The sequence below is a fragment of the Xenopus laevis genome, chromosome 9_10S (genome assembly GCF_017654675.1).
Source record: "Xenopus laevis strain J_2021 chromosome 9_10S, Xenopus_laevis_v10.1, whole genome shotgun sequence".
Classification (NCBI taxonomy): domain Eukaryota; kingdom Metazoa; phylum Chordata; class Amphibia; order Anura; family Pipidae; genus Xenopus; species Xenopus laevis.
The window spans coordinates 17,519,226-17,536,847 of record NC_054388.1 but is presented as its reverse complement, the minus strand read 5'-3'; the positions used below and the strand labels follow the sequence as shown (position 1 = coordinate 17,536,847).

At 44.7% G+C, this 17,622-nt stretch overlaps 1 protein-coding gene across 1 annotated transcript; it reads right to left on the bottom strand.

Moving 5' to 3' along the window:
* Nucleotides 1–2,652: 2,652 nt before the first annotated feature.
* stmn3.S (stathmin 3 S homeolog) lies at nt 2,653–10,245 on the bottom strand. Its single transcript, NM_001086743.1, is given in 5 exon segments — nt 2,653–3,214; nt 5,237–5,428; nt 6,083–6,258; nt 6,430–6,525; nt 10,139–10,245. Coding segments are annotated over 5 exon segments (543 nt in total). The 5' UTR covers nt 10,158–10,245; the 3' UTR covers nt 2,653–3,154.
* Nucleotides 10,246–17,622: the final 7,377 nt, after the last annotated feature.

The window sequence follows — 17,622 nt, the reverse complement described above, 5'->3', positions numbered from 1 at the left end:
GGGACTGGGAGTTGTAGTTTTGTCTGTGTGACCAGGTCTGGACAATCCTTGGGTTGTGGCAAATGCCAAATGCAGTGCCGGTCCGTAAAATGCCATAGAAAGTCATTATTTAGTGGGCTGATTGGGCCTCTCTCTACTTGCAATGCCAGGGCGTGTTTGAACTTCCAGACCAGACCTGTCTTTGACAACCTGGACAGTGTATCTTTGGTTTCATCTCGTGCTATTCTCCTTGTTCCCAAATGCTGTGTATCCCTCCTCATACCTTATACATACTCCTGAGTCCAGACATACAAGTCCCCAGGTAAACTCCCCTAGTGTCCCCAATACCCAGTTATTGTGCCTCTACCCCAAATCCTATAACTACTCCTAGCACCTGAATCCCCAGGTATTGTAATTCTTACCTGCGTCCAATAATTACCCCAATCCCCTAATATTGTGCCGCTTCCCTCCCTACTCCAAAAATACCCACAGTACCCCATAAATACCCTTGTCACCCCTAATGAGCAGCAGGGAATACAGTGGCCCATGGCAGCACTAATGTGGCCAGTGGCGTAACTAGATATTACTGGGCCCCACAGCAAATTATTTTTCAGGCCCCCAAAATTTTTAGCAGTTGACTTGTTTTACCAATATTTATTGAAACTGTATATGAATTAGGGCCTCGTGGGGCCCCTATACCTCCTGGGCCCCCCTGCAGGCGCAGGGTCTGCTTCCTCTATAGTTACGCCCCTGAATGTGGCTATTACTTTCTCTGCTACCGTATTCTCAGGTGTATATTTGTGCATTTGCCTAAGATCTGTTTAGTATCACGATCTGTTCTTGAAGGAAGGGAATCCCAAAAAATCTTGATGAGGCAGATTACAAAACTTGATCATCTGACCAAAGGACTGACCGCTTGGAAGCTCAGGGGGAACCACCGGACTATGGACATAGACCCAGTAAACATCATGAGCACAGAGCACTTTATGCTTTTAACTGCCATCAAGGTGGCTTGATAAAAGACCGATGGCGGTCTGAAACATTGACAAGTGTATCGGGGTCTGAGCCCCTGCCTCAATAAAGGCATTTTAAGCAAAGGAATCCATGACTGGTGCTGTCAATATTTGAAAATTGTGAGTTAATGGATACATGGTGGAAACCGTTGCACGTGCACCAGGCCCTAAGAATTGGGAGGCTACAGGTGCTGACCTATAGGAAAACCTATAATATTGGGATCAGCCATCATTTTTACTGGCCAGGCCGGTAAAGTACCGGCCAGGTGGCAACCCTAGGTGCAGTACAGCCCTATTGGACCTGAAGACCTAAAGGTGGACTGTGTGGCCCCCAGGTTTCAGTCATCCCTGAACTTGGTTGCTCAGATGAAATTTCACTGGACCCCTTGGAAAAGGAGACTTTCTCTAGCCATAAGGCAAAAGAGAGTCTGAGACCCTTGCCCATTAGTGCCTGTTGGCCTGGGGGTCAGGGTTTAAAGGTGCTCACTCAAGCCTTTGGGTGAAGGCGAAGCCAAATACTCTCGATTATCTTTACAGCCCCTTGGCCTGTTTTTTTTTTAAAAGATGTTTTAAAGGAGCCAGTCACTTTTAAAGGAGGACTCACTGATTGCATCCTGCACTGTGCACTGTGTTTTTTGCACTTTTTGGGGTTACTTGAAAGTAGGGGTGCACCAAATCCACTATTTTATATTCGGCCAAACTCTGGAATCCTTCGAGAAAGATTCGACCGCATACCAACCGAATCCTAATTTGCATATATGGGGTGGGAAGGGGAAAACATTTTTTACTTCCTTGTTTTGTGACAGTCACATGATTTGATTCATTTATAAGTGTGACTGTAAAGCACTGAACACTGTTCAGAGAGTTATTTGTTCCCTACCCCCAACACACACCTTGAACTAGGCACCAAAAAACGGAAAGCAGAACAAGGAAAATAGAGGAAATAGTATTATCCTATTGGTGAAGAAACATCCCACTCGCCCTAATCTGCTCCCATCAGCCAGCTCTAAGTCTATTTGTCACCCTGTGTGTCAGTGTAGTGATTCTCACATACACATACGTGTTCATGTGCTCCAGTGATGAACTGTTCTCCTAATGTGCTGTGGTGAGGTGCAGTTCTATACACGCTTACAAAATCTTATTTCCCCCGAATGTACAAAATCTCATAGATTCTTGCAGGGAGTTTGTGTTTTCTCATAGAAGTGGTGTGTATAAGTGCATACATGTTGGCAAGGACAGAGGGATTGTTGGTCATGTTATGTTGGCCATCTATGTTTAGCTTCAATTCACCATGGTTTCCTCCTTATACGTGCTGCCTTTATCATTCACCCACTGTCCGTGTTTGCAGGAAAAGGTTGGCTACAGCCACCAAACATTGTGTGGTCCATACGTGATGTTGTCTGGAGTTTGATGCATGCAGATGACTATTATGATTATTTAATTCATTTCCATGAGTTATTTCCATAATGAGACCAACTCGAAGTTAGTTATGCTGCTGAAGTACATGCTTGGACTTCTGAATTCTACTTATCAGGGGCCATCTCCCCAGTTGTTTCTGAATACTCACACTTGACCTAGGCAGCATCTGGGATATAAGACTATTTCTGCAGGTAACATAATAGCATACTATATTGAATATTCACTTGTCACATAGACAGACTCAGTAGTAATGAGTTTATTGAACAGCCAGTGTACAGATACAGTATATTCAGTCTCACGTTTTTTCATCTTGCACAGACATAACCAGCGACAATGAATAGACTAGGAGTCCTACCAGCTATGTGACTGTGTTGGTGTGAGACAGACGGCCACTGAAAATAAGTCTAACAAGCTAAAGGCACAGTCACACAGAGTAACTAGTAGCCAGACACTACTGCTTCTGTTCCTAAACACAAACATCTTCCAAACGTCAGGGAACCCCAGCCTGCAAAGCTTCCTCGTTCATGTGAATTCTAATGGGAATCTGCAAGGGTGTGATGCATATCATGATTTCCTAGAGCTCTCCCCTTGCAGGTTGGGTGTGTCTGGTGGATAAGAGCTAGGCAGAGATGGTGGGTCAGACAAACATTGCCCAAGGCTTGTGATATAGACATATGAGGTTGCATGTAGGTGAAATAGTTTTGTTTTTGTCATGACATGGCAGGAAAGCTTGTGATTAGATCTTATCCAGAAATCTCCACTCGCTGCTCCTTGTTCTTACGAACTTCTTCTGCATGGATCTCCTGCAAATACATCAACCATGTATGAGCTAAAGGAACAATGCTGTTCACTTGAACAATACACTTATAAGGCAAAACTATTTTACATGGATCTTCAGCTGGGATCTCATGGTGTCAGGCTCTTCCAGATACAATCTTATTGTGACTCTGACCAGGGACCTGCAGATCAGCTCTTAAGCAGGCCATACACATGAAGATCCACTCAATTATCTATCGAATTTGCTTACCTTGAGGTGGGCAGTGTCAAGCTGACAAAATTGTTTGGCCCTTGGGCCAGTGATTGGACCATAATTGCAGCTATGCTGGTTTAAAGGAAAGTCAAACCTACCCCATAGATATCTATCTTTTCGGACAGATATCAGTTTTTCAGGCCTGATGGTTGGCACCATATACAGGCCAATGTGTATAGCAGCTTAAATAAATATTAATCACAAGCAGTTAATCTGCGTTTGAGTGCTCTCCTCTCTCTTACTGAAAGTTTAACCATATACAGGCCAATAAGTTGGCAACTCTGCCCATGTATGGCCATCTTCAGGCTATGGTCAGACAGCTGCATTGAACTGTAGCCTTATTGTGTCAATGGCCAGGGATCTTTATATAAGATTTTATTGAGACTCAGGCCAAAAGATCTTATTGTGTCTTTTGCCAAGGATCTATGCAAGAGATCTTATAGTGTCTCTGACCAGACAACTGAACATAATATATCATTGTGTCTCTGGCCAGGCACCTTCAGATACAACATTATTGAGATTCGACCATATATCTTATGGAGATTCAGGCCAGGGATCTCCATCTGAGACCTATGACCAGGGGTCCCTGGGCCACATTCAAATGTAAAAAGAGCTGGGGAGCAACACAAGCATAAAAAAGTCCCTTGGGGTGCCAAATAAGGGCTGTGATTGGCTATTTGGTAGTCGTATGTGGACTGGCAGCCTACAAGAGGCTCTACTTGGCACTATACTTAGTACACTTAGTACTTTTATGCAATTAAACTTGATTCCAAGCCTGGAATTCAAAAGTAAGCACCTGCTTTGAGGACACTAAGAGCAACATCCAATGGTTGAGAGCAACATGTTGCTCACGAGCTACTGGTTGGGGATCACTGCCTAAGACTAATGCCACATAGGGGCTGAAATCGGACTGCTGAAACACGCAGACCAAAAATCAGCCCCTATGTGGGCATTAGCCTCCTCTACTGCCTGCAACTGGAACTACTGTGTTGGCTCGGAAGCAGGCACAAGTTGTTGGTTGCAAAATCTCACATTGCCAAATTCAGCCACATTTGCCCAGCAATGTTCTGGGGGTCCTTGCCGCCTTGAGGCGGCCTTTCTAATGCCGCCCCCCTCACACACCAGACACTTGCTGTTCTGAGCACAGGAGCAGGCTGCATCACTAGTGTGGAGAGCGCAATTGAGCTCTCTGCAATAGCAGAGTTGAAATTCCGATTAGCTCTTAAAGCTACAGGGATCAGCTTTTACTTGCCTCATGGCAACAGCGCCCCTGCATGTGCCTGCACTCGAGCCGACACAGTGTTTCCGGGTTGCAGGCAGGTGAGGAGGTTAATGGCAGTGTTTTTAGAATGATTTAAGCCCTCATATGGCATTACCCTTATTGTGTTCCAGGCACCTCCAGACAGGTATGGGACCTGTTATCCAGAATGCTTGGGACCTGGGGGTTTTCAGTAATTTGGATCTTCATACCTTAAAGGGTTGGTTCACCATCAAATTAACTTTTAGTATGATGTAGAGAGTGATATTCAATAGAGAGACAATATGCAATTGGTTTAAAAAAAATTATTATTTGTGGTTTTTGAGTTATTTAGCTTTTTATTCAGCAGCTCTTCAATTTGAATCTTAAGCAATGTGGTAACTAGGGTCCAAATTACCTTAGCAACCATGCATTGATTTGAATAGGAGACTGGAATATGAGACAATAAAAAGATAGACAATTGAAAGATGGTTCATTAGCATGAACATTGGAAAAAAAAGTTCTTCATAGGAACATTTAACCAGCAGGTATTCCTACCTTCTCCCGAAGACGTTCCCTCAGGGCAGATAAGTTTGCATCTCGGATCTCCTGGCTTAGTTCCATCTTATAGTTCAACTTCTCCTCAGCAATCCTGCTGAAGTTATTGTTGTCTTCTATGGCCCTGTGCAGAACATACCTCTCATGCTCCCTCTTTTCGGCCAGCTGCTTCAGTACCTGAGCTTCTTGGGTCTGGAAGATGAAACATATTTAGAAGAATAAAAGTCAGTATTTGGATGCCTAATTACGATGCAATTGTTTTCTCAAGGCCAAACTTTTCAATTAGCCTGATTTAGGCCACCAACTTGGCAAACTTTCCAAATGAATGGATCTTTCTATGTTTCAACATCTTTATTGTGTTTCTGACCACACATTTTAAAAAGGCAGTTCTATGTCATCTTACAACAGCCTCTCTGGCATTTGCAAATATAACCGAATTACCAATCCAGCCTGTTGGTAACAAGACTTTTGAACCCCTGATATTTGAAACACTGCTGTAGAGATGTAACCTTAGGGTTCTTACTCACGAGCGGTTGTAGCTGCGCTCCCCTGTGTTCCGCTTTTCTGCGTTCAGGCGCAGGGGAGCGCAGGAATAGACGCATTACATTTTTTCCAATGGGGCTGTACTCACACAGTGTAGGCGCAGAACGCAGGAAAAATGCATGTTGGGTCTCTACCTGCGTTCGGCGCCGACACGCGCCTGTGTGAGTACAGCCCCATTGGAAAAAATGTAATGCGTCTATTCCTGCGCTCCCCTACGGCTGAATGCAGAAAAACAGAACGCAGGGGAGCGCAGCTACAACCGCTCATGAGTAAGAGCCATAACACACATCAAGTCATACTGACCTTCCTCCTCTCTTCTGCAGCTTCCAGTCTCTTCTGAAGTTCCATTAGGGAAATGTCCTTCTTTGTTGGTGAGGTGGTGAGAGGAGGACTCTCTGGTGATAAGTCTGTGGGTGGCTTCAGGATAACTTCAAAACTCTGTCCTGATGCCCTTTTATTCAACTGCTTCACCTCCATGTCTGTGTAGGAACAAGTAAAATTAGATTGTAGAAACCACTGCTTGGGACACAGTACATGAGGACATGGGATGAGCAAGTAGGGAATAAAGTAACAAACTCTATCAAGGGAGTGGGCTCTGTCTTATGAGAATGATTAATTTAGTTATGAAAACAGAATGACCACTTACTGACCTTCATATTGATAGATAGTCTTGGGATGAGGTTGGGAGTAGAGGCAAGAGCAGATCATTGATATCATAGAAAGTTCCTTCATCTTCTCCTTGTAGGCTGCAAGAGGAGAACTCAACTTACTGATCAAAGTCTCCCACAGGAACAATATATATGGGGCTATTGGTGAATGGCAAACTAGAATACTTTTGTGCCAGGTTCAGAGTTCTATACAGTATGTCTCATTGGCTGCCTTCCCTTAGTTGACAAGCACAAAGCCAAGTTGCCACTCATTCTAGTTTATTGAAACCTCATTAGTTGCCTCCCACCCCAGCTGACTCAATGAACTAAATACACTGCCACTCTCAGAAATTCATTGGGCACACATTGGGTACATTGGCAGACATAAAATTGAGAGTCTTGCAATATTTACAGATTATTTCAATCCACCTTTGCTGCTATGGGAGAAGAGGAGACGGACCATAGTACAGCCGAACCAAATTGGCTGAGAAGGGGGACATGGAGAAATAAGCATATGGTTGCAGCCAATAATTGTACCTAGCCAACCCTGTAGTATCAAAGTAATACTGGTTGTACTCAGGTCCGCCATCAGGGGGGACAAGTGTCCCGGGCCCGGGCATGAAGGGGGCCCGGCAGTGCTGCAGTTTTGAAAAGAGCCGGGCCCCCCTTGAGAGCGCCGAAGCTGTGTGTGCGGCCATGACGAACAGCCGAAATGTGGAAGTGCCGAAGGACCCGAAGCCACGAAAACAGCCGAACTCCCGAAGCGGCGAAAAGACCCGAAATCACGAAAACAGCCAAAATTGAAGTCCTGAAGCTGCGAAAAGACCCAAAGTCACGAAAGGAGGCGAAGTTGAAGTGCTGAAGCCACCAGTTCAATTCTACTGAACACCAATATGTTTTTGTTTTTTTTTATCCCCTGGCCACCAATATATTATTTTAATATTCTATAGGTCCCTGCCACCAATGTTTTTTTGTTTTTTTTTTAACTTGTAAGGGGGGCCCTTGCACCAATGTTTTTTTAAAAACTATTTTTTGGGGCTCCAATTTTTTTTAACTTGTAAGGGGGGCCCTACCACCAATGGTTTTTTTTTAAAAAAAAAAAAATTCTAGCCCCAATTTTTTTTTAACTTGTAAGGAGGGCCCTGGCACCAATGTTTTTTTCAAAAAAAATTTGGGGGGCCCCAATTTTTTTTTAACTTGTAATGTTTTTTTTTTTTAACTTATAAGGGAGCCCTGACCATCAATAGCTTTTTATAATTTGTGTGTGTTGGGGGGTTACTTTTTTAGCGCTGATGTCTGTGTGGTCTTTGAGCGGGATGGAGTGGGGCTTGGGTGGAGTGGGCAGGATCTGGGCTGCGGCTTGGGCGCTAGTGTGGGCTTGGCCCCCGAAAATTTTGTTGTACGGGCCCGGTGATTTCTAATGGCAGCCCTGGTTGAACTGTTGCCAGTAAGGGAGTATAATTGGTCTTAATAGCAATAATGGCAAGATGCAAAGTGCTACTTGTCCAGTTTATTGGAAATGTAACTTGTGCCAAGTGACAGCACCAACAACTGGGCCCCAGATTCTACAAGGAGATGAGGGCAGTGTTGTAGAATGTGTTGTAAATGGGAAGTGGTGTGGCAGGAGGGTAAGTGAGTAGGGAGATGGAGGTGGGTTTGGCTGCTAAAAGAAGCTGAAAGTATGAAGTGTACTGATGTATGCCGTCTGGCCCTGTCCACACTGAGCACCGACTTGATAACAATTAAATCATTCAAATGTCATTGGATCTGAGCTGCTGGCATGGGGAAGTTTATTGATAGGTGGGGGCTATACATGTTAGGGTGAGTGATGCAGTAGATCAGGGTCCCATATGGACAGATTGCAGAGGGCTGTGCAGTTAGTGGTGGGCACCATCTGGTGAGATCCCAACATGTAACAGATCATCCTCCCCTATGGCCACCCCCCGAAGTTGCCGCTCCTAAGTCCAGCCCCCTGGGTGCTGATATATGGCCCTGTAAATGACACAAGTGGGGAGAGATCTGTGTGATCTCTTTTTGCCTCCCATATTCTGATCCCCAATATTATATTGGAAATAACTGTACCAATCTTGTAATGTACAATAATGTCCTGTGCTCCTACAAATACCACTGAAAGCCTTTACATCTGAGCTTGATATGGCACCCTAGCCCACCTTATCTGGAAACCTCACCTTATGTTACCCTCTGTTTAACCTAACATCTGCCAAAGCCCAGAGTTAAATCCCACCATACCCCCTGTAGCTGAACGCTAGAGCTATTGTTAAAAATAAATGGTTGGATAGGCCAGTTTACAGTATCAACAGAGGTGAACAACGTGGATTCCAGGACTTTTCATCAACACTGTGGTATTGGGGGTAGATTAAAGGGCAATATCATCCAATATCATCCAAGATGATCCAATATCATCCAACGTGATGCTGCATTGAGAATATGAATTTCATTTATTTAATATGAATTTCCCATTTTAAGCATCCTGTGATCTTTGCCTTGGGCACTAGGTTCTGGTGAGAGAACTGGGGGCATGCACTGAGAGGGGAGGGTATATATAATTTATGTACACTGAGAAGGAGGGTATATATTATGTACACAATGAGGAAATATACATATTATGTGCAGTACTGGAGGGAATATACTGGGAGGGATAGGTGTAAATCTTGTACAGCACAGGAGTGAATATACACTAAGATGGGAGGTTATATTAGATAAAGTATTGGATGCAATGTACATTAAGAGGGTGTAAATTCCAGTGTATATAATAAGCAGGTTGAGGTTAGTGTATTAGGATGGCTACTGGTCCAACCAGTTGTATACTTGCAATGGGTGCAGCATTGCCTTAGAGCAGGGGTCCCCAACCTTTTTCACCCGTGAGCAACATTCAGATGTAAAAAGTGTTGGGGAGCAACACAAGCATGAAAAATGTTCCTGGGTGCTGCCAAATAAGGGCTGTGATTGGCTATTGGTAGCCCCTATGTGGACTGGCAGCCTACATGAGGTTCTGGTTGGCTGTACATCTGGTTTTCATGCAACCAAAACTTGCTTCCAAGCCAGGAATTAAAAAATAAGCACCTGCTTTGAGGCCACTGGGAGCAACATCCAAGGGGTTGGGGAGCAACATGTTGCTCGCGAGCTACTGGTTGGGGATCACTGCCTTAGAGAATATACACTGAGATGGTATATATGCAGCACTAGAGGTAATATACACTAGGTAAGGGCAGATATCATATACTGGTGGGAATATGCATTAGAATGAGAGGGTATACACCATCCACATTACTGGAGTAATATACACGGGGAGAGGTATACAGTATATCATGTAATAGGGTGAATATACACGATGATGAGAGGTTAGATGATACCAAATACTGGGGGTATATACTCGAGTATATATGGTAGCCTATTGGGAGCTGTACATTTGGGCAAAAGGGTTATTATCACACACACGAGTGGGTATAGATCATGTATAGAACTAGCGGGGGAATACAGATTTGATGGAATATCTTCGATCGGAATGGGTAGTATAAACAACGGGATATAATTCACTGGGTGTGGGTGGAATATATTCCATGTCTATAATGCAGACTTAACACCCAACCCCCTTGCTGCGTGATCGTGAAATCCCCTCTGGCTGAACAAATCGTTGCGCCCAGCAGCAAATATAAAGAACTGCGCTGGCCCTGGGCTGAGAGAGGAGTACCTGAGAGGGTGCTGGCCATGGTGCTGGAGGGAGCCGGAGCGGTGGGTGTGTAAGGGCTGATGGAGCTGCTGCTGATGCTCTTGTTGGTGCCGTTGCTGCAGTGCCGCAGAGATAGGAGCGGGTGCCTGACTCAGCAGCAAATCGGGGTGGGGAGAGGGAGCTTGTGGGTATATTTATAGGCAATGGCTGCTGGGGGCTGGGCTTGTTTTTACAGTAGGCAGGGCATGTGGCCAGTACCATTCCCAAATCATTTCCCTTTTGTAACTGTGCCATTCTGTGTCCAACCCCAGCCAATTTTGAGTATTTGGGTCGCGAGCTCCCACAATATCGCTGCGTTTCCTCTGGCACCCTGTATCTCCCCTATTGTAATAATGTAACACCTGTATCTCCCCTATTGTAATAATGTAACACCCCGTATCTCCCCTATTGTAATAATGGGACACCCTGTATCTCCCCTATTGTAATAATGTGACACCCTGTATCTCCCCTACTGTAATAATGTGACACCCTGTATCTCCCCTATTGTAATAATGGGACACCCTGTATCTCCCATTCCTATACACCATACACGGTATATCTCCCTTCACTCTGAATACACAGGGCACCCTGCTGTATCTCTCCTGTTGTTATAAGGTGATACCCTGCATTTTCTATTCCCTATCTCCTGTACCCTGTATCTCTTCTACTGTAATAACATGTGGGCTAAGACCTCCCAGTCCTTATATCTCCCCATACCCCATATCATCCTCCTAACTAGGAATATTCAGGGCACCCTGTATCCAATCCCTTCTCTCCCCATAACCTGTACCCCCCCCCTTACTGTGAATACACAGGAAACCCTATTTCTCCCATTCCCTAAATCTCCCTACAATCTGAATTTCCTTTTTCTCTCTTGAATACACAGGGCACCCTGTATCTCCTATACTATATATCTCTCCATACACTGTATATTCCATACTGCAATAACATTGGGTACCCTGTATTTTCTATACCCTATATCTGTCCGTACCCTGCATTTCCCACTTATTGTAAATATACAAGGCATCATTTATCTCACCTATTGCGACTAGGGATGTCGCGGACTGTTCGCCCGCGAACTAATTCGCGCGAACATCGGCTGTTCGCGTCTGCCGAATGTTCGCGAACGTCGCGCGACGTTCGCCAATTTGGGTTCGCCTTAGCTGGCGCTTATTTTTGACCTCTCACCCCAGACCAGCAGATACATGGCAGCCAATCAGGAAGCTCTCCCTCCTGGACCACCCCCACACCCCCTGGACCACTCCCCTTCCATATATAAACTGAAGCCCTGCAGCGTTTTTTCATTCTGCCTGTGTGTGCTTGGAAGAGCTAGTGTAGGGAGAGAGCTGTTTAGTGATTTGAGGGACAGTTGATAGTAACTTTGCTGGCTAGTAATCTACTTGATACTGCTCTGTATTGTAGGGACAGAACTCTGCAGGGATTTGAGGGACATTTTAGGTTAGGTAGCTTTGCTGGCTAGTAATCTACCTTCTACTGCAGTGCTCTGTATGTAGCTGCTGTGGGCAGCTGTCCTGCTGCTGATCTGCTGACTGCTGCCTGTAACCCAATAGTCCTTGTAAGGACTGCTTTTATTTTCTTTTTTGTTTTTTTTACTTTGCTACTGTAAGAGCCCAGTGCTATTAGTCTAGCTATGTTGGGGAGAGGGACTGGTGTGCTGCTCCTAGTAGTTCAGCACCAACCAGAGTAATTTTTTTTTTTAATATATATATATATTTTTTTATTTTACTTATCTTACTGTTCTTTAACGTGTCCAGTGCTGTTTGCTGTTCTTCATAGTAGTGCACCAATAGTAGTGCACTTGCAGGCATTGTTTGCCCAGTGTGTTCTTCAAACAACTGCCACCTAGCTGTGTGAGCTTTTTCACATTCTGTCTAAATATCAATAATAATACCGTCTCCAGAAACACCACCTGAGTGACGTTTTTCAAGCAGCAATAATATATTCCGTATCCACTGCTGTAGTGTATATGTTGTTGACCTTGCAGGCATTGTTTGCCCAGTGTGTTCTTCAAACAACTGCCACCTAGCTGTGTGAGCTTTTTCACATTCTGTCTAAATAACAATAATAATTCCGTGTCCGTAAACATCACCTGAGTGATGTTTTTACAGCAGCAATAATATATTCCGTATCCACTACTGTATACGTTGCCCTTGCAGGCATTGTTTGCCCAGTCTTTAACCAAGTGCCACCTAGCTGTGTGAGCTTTTTCACATTCCGTGTCCAGAAACATCACCTGAGTGACGTAGTGTGATTTCTGCCCTTTACAGCACAAAACGCAGCGCTGTGTCAACAATGTATTTTTCAGATACATTTTTGCCCTTGACCCCCCTCTGGCATGCCACTGTCCAGGTCGTTGCACCCTTTAAACAACTTTAAAATCATTTTTCTGGCCAGAAATGTCTTTTCTAGCTTTTAAAATTCGCCTTCCCATTGAAGTCTATGGGGTTTGCGACGTTCGCGAACCGTTCGCATTTTTGACGCAAGTTCGCGAATATGTTCGCGAACATTTTTTCCGCCGTTCGCTACATCCCTAATTGCGACAACGAGATAGTACTCTGTATCTTCCATACAGGGGCGGATTGATGCTTCCCTAGGCAATAGGGGCCCTTTGTGATCAGGTACCTATCTAGCTTTTTTCAATCATTATTTAGTGGCAGTGCAAGTAGCACATTTTGATACAATCATCTTTAATGAATGTGGGTTTACAGGCAACTGAATGCAGAGAACATTGCTGGACAATGGTAAATGTAATAACAAGGGGCATCTTACATTACCCATACTATGTATCTCATCTGCTGTAAAAAAAAAAAAAAAAACGTGGGGATCTTGTATCTGTCCTACTGTAATGCAGGCAGCACTGTAATAATATGGGGACAAGCTACACTGTGTATCTCCCCTTACCCTGTATCTACCGCACTGTAAGAAAATTGAGATGCCCAGGCTTTTTTTTAAAGGAAGAATTCAGTTTAAAAATAAAAACTGGGTAAATAGATAGGCTGTGCAAAATAAAAAATGTTTACAATATAGTTAGTTAGCCAAAAATGTAATGTATAAAGGCTGGAGTGACTGGATGTCTAACAGAACAGAACAGAACAGGACTTTCTGCTTTTCAGCTCTCTAACTCTGAGTTAGTCAGCGACTTGAAGGGGGGCCACATGGAACATAACTGTTCAGTGAGTTTGCAATTAATCCTTAGCATGCAGCTCAGATTCAAAAGCAACAGTTATGACCCATGTGGCCCCCTCAAGTCACTGATTGGTTACTGCCTGGTAACCAATCAGTGGAAACCAAGAGAACTGAAAAGCAGGAAGTAGTATTCTGGCTATTATGTTAGACATCCAGTCTCCTCTGTAAAAACATTGAGACACCCTGTAGTTCCCCTATTACAAGAGCTTATTACAATAAAAATTGGGTAAATAGGCTGCGCAAAATAAAAAAATGTTTCCAATATAGTTAGTTAGCCAAAAATGTATTGTATAAAGGCTGGAGTGACTGGATGTCAATAGCCAGAACACTACTTCCTGCTTTGCAGCTCTCTTGGTGTGTCTGTGTGTGTGGGGGGGTACCCTGTATCTCCTTTACTGTAATAACATGGGGGCACCATGTATTTCTCTTTCTGTAAGGACATATCTCATTCTCTCTCAATGCACTAAAACATGGAAAACCCTATATGTCCCCTTCTGTAAAAACACTGAGATGCCCTCTTTCCTATATACATACTTGGGGCACTCACTCACTTTAATATTACTCTGTTAGAGTGTTAGCTCTGTGGGACACTCCCTATCTATCACTGTTATATATGTATAACTTGGGCACCCACTCACTGTAACATCCCTTTATGGGTGAGCATACTGAGGCCCTTCGGTGTGGCCACATGGGAGGAGCCCAGTCACACACGGGATTATCTGTTTAAAGCGGAACATTGGAAGTGTTAATAACTAAATATAAAGAATGTTCAGTGTCAACTGCACTTTGTAATAACAGTTGGGGTTAACTTACTGAAACAGATGGGGGGTCCAGGTGCTCAAGCCCCAGACCTTCAGCAATATAGCAAATAGTAAATGATGAAAGGCTGGCACATACCGGACCACACTCTAAAAGTTAGATGTAGTAAAAAACTTGTTTATTATATCAAAAACATCACAACAAGAGGATTTTCGTGTTTCATGCCATAGGGGCACTTAGTCATAGCCTATGAAGTGCCCCTATGGCACGAAACATGTAAGGCCTCTGTCAAGGGTTGACATGTATAGAAGAAGCTGGTGCAGGTGACCGTTCTGACCATGGATTTCTCGTTCCACCCAGGTCCGCTGTAGGGTTGGAGCAAAGAATTGACGTACCACCAGAGACAGGAGAGGTGTAGGGAGTGGAAGTATGATGGCAATAAATGGGGCAATACATTGGTCAGAACCAATATCTACAGCATGCCTGGCCTTGATACTGATCAGGTGCCTACATGATATGCTGATATTTATATATCTGCCATGGGGCCCCCATTGCTAATAGCAATACATAGAGTAAATACTGGTTCTAAAATGAGAGATTAGTGGTATAAAAATACATTTAATTACATATATTACATAAAGCAGTTACACACAAATGTCACATGGTAGACCCCTATTAAAGTCATATAGGCTGTGTGTTGCTTGTACCTAATCACTAAATGTTCACTTCAGCCTAACGTAACATACCATTGCCAGCACTGGGGTCATTTATAAACACTGGCTAAAATTGCACCTGGGCAGTTATCCATGGTGATCAGTCAGACGTTTGCTTTCATTTTGTTTATTTGCCTCCTGCTCTGCTTGGCTCTCTCTTGCTTCACGAGTCTTGCTCACTCTCTCTTGCTTCACAAGCCTTGCTTGCTCTCTCTTGCTTCACTAGCCTTGCTTGCTCTCTCTTGCTTCCCGGGTCTTGTGCTCTCTCTCTTGCTTCCCGGGTCTTGCTCGCTCTCTCTTGCTTCCCGGGTCTTGCTCAATCTCTCTTGCTTCACAGGTCTTGCTCGCTCTCTCTTGCTTCCCGGGTCTTGCCCGCTCTCTCTTGCTTCCTGGGTCTTGCTGGCTATCTCTTGCTTGACGGGTCTTGCTTGCTCTCTCTTGCTTGATGGGTCTTGCTCGCTCTCTCTTGCTTGACGGGTCTTGCTCGCTCTCTCTTGCTTGACGAGTCTTGCTCGCTCTCTCTTGCTTGCCGAGTCTTGCTCGCTCTCTCGTGCTTGAAGAGTCTTGCTTGCTCTCTCTTGCTTCACTAGCCTTGCTTGCTCTCTCTTGCTTCCCGGGTCTTGTGCTCTCTCTCTTGCTTCCTGGGTCTTGCTCGATCTCTCTTGCTTCCCGGGTCTTGCTCAATCTCTCTTGCGTCACGGGTCTTGCTCACTCTCTCTTGCTTCCCGGGTCTTGCCCGCTCTCTCTTGCTTCCTGGATCTTGCTCGCTCTCTCTTGCTTCCAGAGTCTTGCTTGCTCTCTCTTGCTTCCCGGGTCTTGTGCTCTCTCTCTTGCTTCCTGGGTCTTGCTCGATCTCTCTTGCTTCCCGGGTCTTGCTCAATCTCTCTTGCGTCACGGGTCTTGCTCACTCTCTCTTGCTTCCCGGGTCTTGCCCGCTCTCTCTTGCTTCCTGGATCTTGCTCGCTCTCTCTTGCTTCCAGAGTCTTGCTTGCTCTCTCTTGCTTCCCGGGTCTTGCTCGCTCTCTCTTGCTTCCTGGGTCTTGCTTGCTCTCTCTTGCTTCCCGGGTCTTGCTCGCTCTCTCTTGCTTCCCGAGTCTTGCTCGCTCTCTCTTGCTTCCCGAGTCTTGCTCTCTCTTGTTTCCTGAATCTTGCTCTATCTCTCTCTTGCTTCACGAGTCTGGCCAACAGGCACCATTTGAGGGGTAAATCTATACTGTTTCCAGTGCTGTCTCTAAATTAAAGTCCTGCAATTGTACAGGAATCCTTTAAAGGAATCTGGCAGCTCAGCCCTTCTGAGGCACAAGGCCCACAAATACTAAATAGACAGTAAACAAAAGGACAAATGCGGAGTCTGTTTCCAGTGCTATCTCTATATTAAAGTCTTGTCAGTGGTGTTCCTTTTGAGGTGCTTCTGTGGACCTGGAGAAGATGCTTTTAGGATTTGAGATGGAATATTTCTGTTGAGCCCCATTTGCAGTGGACTGGGTAAGTAACAGGCCCCACACTTCACTACCATAGAGGAGGATTGGAGTGATGACACTGTTGAAGATTTTAAGACAGACTCCCACCAGTGGCTTGTGGCAGTAGAGGTGTCTCCTGATGGCATAGAAGGTTTTGCATTTCTTATTTTTTAGGACAGCTATTGCTGGTTTGAAGCTCCCTTATTGACTGGTTTCTAGGCCAAGGTAAGTATAACTGTTGTTTAATATGAAGGAGGGACTTTTTCTTTGTTTGCTTTTCTTCTGGAACACCACAACCTTTGTTTTGTTCAGGTTCATGGATATTGCTCATGTTGTGCTGTATTTCATCACCAACACTGTCAGGCTGGCTTGCAGGCCACTCTCTTTTGGTGACGGGAGCAGTTGGTCATTGGCATACAAGAGAAACTTTAGCTCTGTGTCATGTAGTTTCAGTCCTTGTGCTGAGGAGAAGACCAAAGCTGCTGTCAATTCATGAATGTATATGTTAAAGATAGTTGGTCTCGGGGGCGGAGCCAAGACACCCATGTGAGCAGACGTGCAAATGGTGAGCTCTCCTGCTAGCAGCCCAAAAAGGTGACAATAAGCATATTTTCCTTATCCGGGAGTAATCCTCAATTACAACTGAATGCCCAGACCCGAAGGGTGCAAACATGGGACCCAAAACCACGTGGCTGATTCTCAGCAAATTAGGGAGAAAGAGGTAGCCAGGCTGACCAACAAAACAGCGGATCTTGAAGACCGCTCATGTCGATGCAATATACGCATAAGGGGAATCACAGAGGAGATTAAGCCAAAGGAGCTAGAGGTCTACCTAATTGATCTGATGCAACATATACTCCCAGACGTGCCACAAATCAAGCTCATAGTGGACCGCATTAATGGAGTGCCAAAGCCCAAAACAGCTCCAGAGTCGGTGCCCAAGGATGTCCTCACTAAGCTACACTTCTTCAAAACCAAAGAGAAGGTACTAGCTCTGGCTCGGAAAAAAGATTAATGGCCAGATATCGGAATATCGCATGAAGTAACAGGGGCCCCCAACCCATAAAACTGGGAACACAAGCACAACAACATCTACTACCCCTATAAAAAGGGAAATCTACAACCCAACAAAATGGGCTACAGGAGAACCAACACTCTCCATCCCCCACCCTACCTGTTCAGAGAACAGGACTCCTATTGGTATCAGCAAAGATGCAGCCGCATAAAAACTACAAAGGCAGCTACTCATCACTGAGACTGAAATGTCTTAGTTCAGGTTATTTTTATATTCTACTGTTACATGGTTATGCTCTCACATAATACATCT